Here is a 3,445-nt window from a genome sequence, read left to right on the forward strand (position 1 = left end):
TCCCTAGATTCACACGCACTGAACAGCACATGCTTAAAATGGGACAGTCACATGGACCTTGCCCACACAGCGGTCACACTCCTATTTCTATCATCAGAACCGATGAAGCCACTAAGAGTAAAAAGCCCCATGAAACAAGCCTATATGAGACCCAAGATAGGGTATAAATACAGATCCTGAACACCTGCATTAGTTTAAGGCAGACAAGGAAGAAAACCGGATGATTCTTGGGTAGGAAAATGGCTCTTTGGATTCTCCCTACCTCCCTTGCCCCATTTAGTCTGGTTTTAACACAGTGTTACTCAAACTGTCAGGCTCTACACGCTCTCTAGGGAGACTGCAGCATGTCTGGGAAACTGGAGAGAAAGATTTGTTTGCTATTCATGTTAATGATTTGCACTTAGCACTCAAAGGTGGAAATGTCTCCCAGACAGAGCTTTCACGCAAGGTTACCCCGATTTTAGCCAATTCTGCATGAGAACAATCCAGCAAAACCAGAGATGCAAAACCGTGAGAGGCTTTGTTTAGAGTGAGCTTGACTCTGCACCTCCAAAAGATTTTTCTCTTGAAATCTTCACTCAGCACAGAAAAAAAAAATCTGATCGAGTTTGTGCAACTGGAAGACAATTGAACAGAGGAGGGAAGACAAGTTCAAAGGGAAGCCCTGGATGAGAGATCAAGGAACAATCTCTTTGCTGGTCTAGTTCTTGGTGGGTGAGCGAGACAGGAAATGTTTTTAGGAAGGCAAATATGCACTCTAAGAGAGAGGATGCAACCAGCGAGCAGGTGGTAAACCTATTTATCTCCTGGTGCCTGGAGGTGGAGTACCAAAGTGCAGGCTGCTGGACGGAGGGATGCATCACATGTGAGTCAAGAGGTCAAGTGTACGTCTCAAGGTAGGTGGGTGTAGACTGAAGTGTCCGTATGACAGGCAAGGACACGCACATGCCTCGGGGTCAGAACCACCATGATTTACACAGACATATGCCTGTATCACAGGAAAACGTGTGGAAAAAAAGGTGGGGGAGAGGTGTAGATGCATCTCACTGTGGCAGATCTGTGTTGCGAGACAGAAGGGGAGCATATTTTGTTAGAGGAAAAGGATGTACCTGCATCGCAATGAGGATGACAAGTTAAAGGTTTGCTAGAAAGATATTTGGGGCATTGCATGGAAGTCTTACAGCAATGACAGGGTGCCGTAGATGTGATGTATTCAGATGCATATCACATACAAGTGGCCATCTGGATGTCTTTCAGAAGCTGTGTGTTTGTCAGGGTGTGGGGAGAGAAGTCTTTTGCGATAGCAGATGGCAGTGTGGAGGCTGAGTCATTAGGAGGCCTCAGGCCGCTGCCTCTTACCCAGTCTGACATAGAGCACATACTGCATCGAGTCCCGCGGCTCTGTGTACAGGATACTGCCTCGCATGCTGAGCCAGATGATTGCCACCTCTGCGATCATACAACTGAGCAGGATGCCCAGGTAGCCTCTGCCGTGGTCCACCAGGTTAAGCGAGCAGGTCTCGTTGGGGTTGTACACCAGCCCAAAGAGCACCACAGAGAGGATCACAAACCTGCCAGTCACAAACCAGCTTGTTACCAGCAGTAAGCCAAAGAAAGCTGCATGTAATATCCCACACCAGCTCTCCTCACAAAACTACTGAGGAGCCTCAGTGTCCCACAGCTATTTACAATTAATATTCATTTGGTCTGGACATCTCCTCCCCACAAGCCATCCAGAGGCCCTGCTACCCCAGACAGAACATTTTGATGATCTGTGTCAAGTCACATTACCCCATGGGATTTGCCACTCCAATTTTTGTTTTTCCTGAGCCCCTCTACAGAAACACAGCCCCAGAGTCCAGTGGATAACCTTGGGTAGCACTGGAGGATGCAGGAAGCTCTGGTCAGGCTCCCTCTTTGGAATTGGAACTAGAACTTAGAATAGAACTTATCCAAAGAACCAGAAGCTGGAAATATGTTGGTGCCTGTCTGAAATGCCCCAAACAAACCTTCCAGACGCATGTATAAGCGCGGGAAGAATTACAGCTGCAAGAAACAGGAATAGCAAAAAGAATTCATGGGAGAATTCAAACCATCGTTCTGCCTTTCTCACTTACCAGGTGGTATGCAGGAGGAAGAGGAAGACGGCTGGCAAAACCAGGTCATCGCTGCCTACAGACCAGCGACGGCGGAACACGACAATCCCTGGCATGGCTAGCGGGTCTGAGGAAGTTCAGCAGTCACGACACTCACCTCCTGGAAAAGAACAGAATGAAAGATGCTGCTGACCCTCTCCAACCCCCTCGGGAGAGCCCCCCAAGCCCCACACCAGCAGGACTGCACCTGAGAGTTATCCTATCTCGCACCAAAGATGCCAGAGCTTCTTCCTTCCAGCACCAGGGGGCATGGCATGCCCGAGAAGGAGAGCACAGGAGAGGAATGTGTAGTTTAAAGAGTGGGAAGTATTAGGTGAAGCAGGTGTGTAACTCCCTGAACGCAATCACCACTCGCCCAGTTCCACTTCACAAGATTACCTGGAATCCGGTTAGGGCTGCACATTGGGAAGCAGTCGCTGTGGGGTGCTCTGGACAGGTTATGCTGGCCTCAACTCTCAAGAAAGCCCTGTTACCGCGTTCTTCCATAGGCACACCTGCTGCCTGCCTCTTTTTCTTGTTGTCCAACAGTTCCCTTCCTCACTTGGCTCCGCAAGCCAAAATACCCATTAGCAGTTAGTGGTAGGATCTGGGAAAGCTATTGACTGGCTCCCAGCAGCAGGCACTTAACAGCTGAAGGAGCGAGCTCCTAGGAGATCTCGCACTCCACCATGGGTTGCACAGAAGCACCCTGCCAGCTCCACATCTCCTTTGTGTTCACACCGGCCCCGGCAGGCACTAACAATTAGAAAGTCGAAGATTGAGGAGCTGGCTGCTCCCTCCCCCCTCCTATTTTGTTTGTACTCCTATTTTTAAAGCTTCACAAAACCCTTTAAAAAAGCAACAGCAGTGGTATAAGTCACGAGACTGCACAGGGCTATCCAGACACCTCCTCCCAACACAGCTCTCCCACACCGTTTCAGTTCTGCTCCAGTCCAAGTCCACCGCGTCAGAGTGGTTCAGTCCTTCCCTGCAGCACACCCTATCTCCCTTCCGCATCTCGTGTACAACACACGCCAGCCATGACCCACAACCCTGACTGCTGTTTGGTTTTGTCAACCTTTGGTGTCCGAGATCGCGTCTGCACGGTCTGCCCACAGCCACCAGCGATCTCCTGATGGCAGCAGTCATTCCTCTTCCTCTCTTCCACACCCTAAACCACATCACACTTCTTACCTGTACCCTCCTGCGCTACCACAGACCGGGGGACACCGCACGTTGGCCCGCACCCCTCCACTCCAAGCCCCCGCACTGGGCCCGAGCCCCCGCGCGTTGGCCTGTGCCCCTCTGCT

The 3,445-nt window shown here is 50.5% G+C and overlaps 1 protein-coding gene across 11 annotated transcripts in view; it reads right to left on the reverse strand.

Annotated features, from left to right (window-relative positions):
* DAGLA (diacylglycerol lipase alpha) overlaps positions 1 to 3,445 on the reverse strand; it is a 72,707-nt gene that overhangs the window by 35,978 nt on the left and 33,284 nt on the right. For 10 of the 11 annotated variants that reach the window (XM_035889737.1, XM_035889733.1, XM_035889709.1 and 7 more), the window contains 2 exons: positions 2,118 to 2,256; positions 1,360 to 1,571 (listed from right to left, as the gene is read on the reverse strand). In XM_035889737.1, coding sequence (XP_035745630.1) covers positions 1,360 to 1,571; positions 2,118 to 2,212 — 307 coding nt within the window. In that variant the 5' untranslated portion in view covers positions 2,213 to 2,256. The remainder of the gene's footprint in view (positions 1 to 1,359; positions 1,572 to 2,117; positions 2,257 to 3,445) is intronic. The other variant, XM_035889745.1, reaches the window with a different exon arrangement.

Source organism: Egretta garzetta, unplaced genomic scaffold, assembly GCF_000687185.1.
Source record: "Egretta garzetta isolate BGI_Z169 unplaced genomic scaffold, ASM68718v1 scaffold300, whole genome shotgun sequence".
NCBI classification, from domain to species: Eukaryota; Metazoa; Chordata; class Aves; order Pelecaniformes; family Ardeidae; genus Egretta; species Egretta garzetta.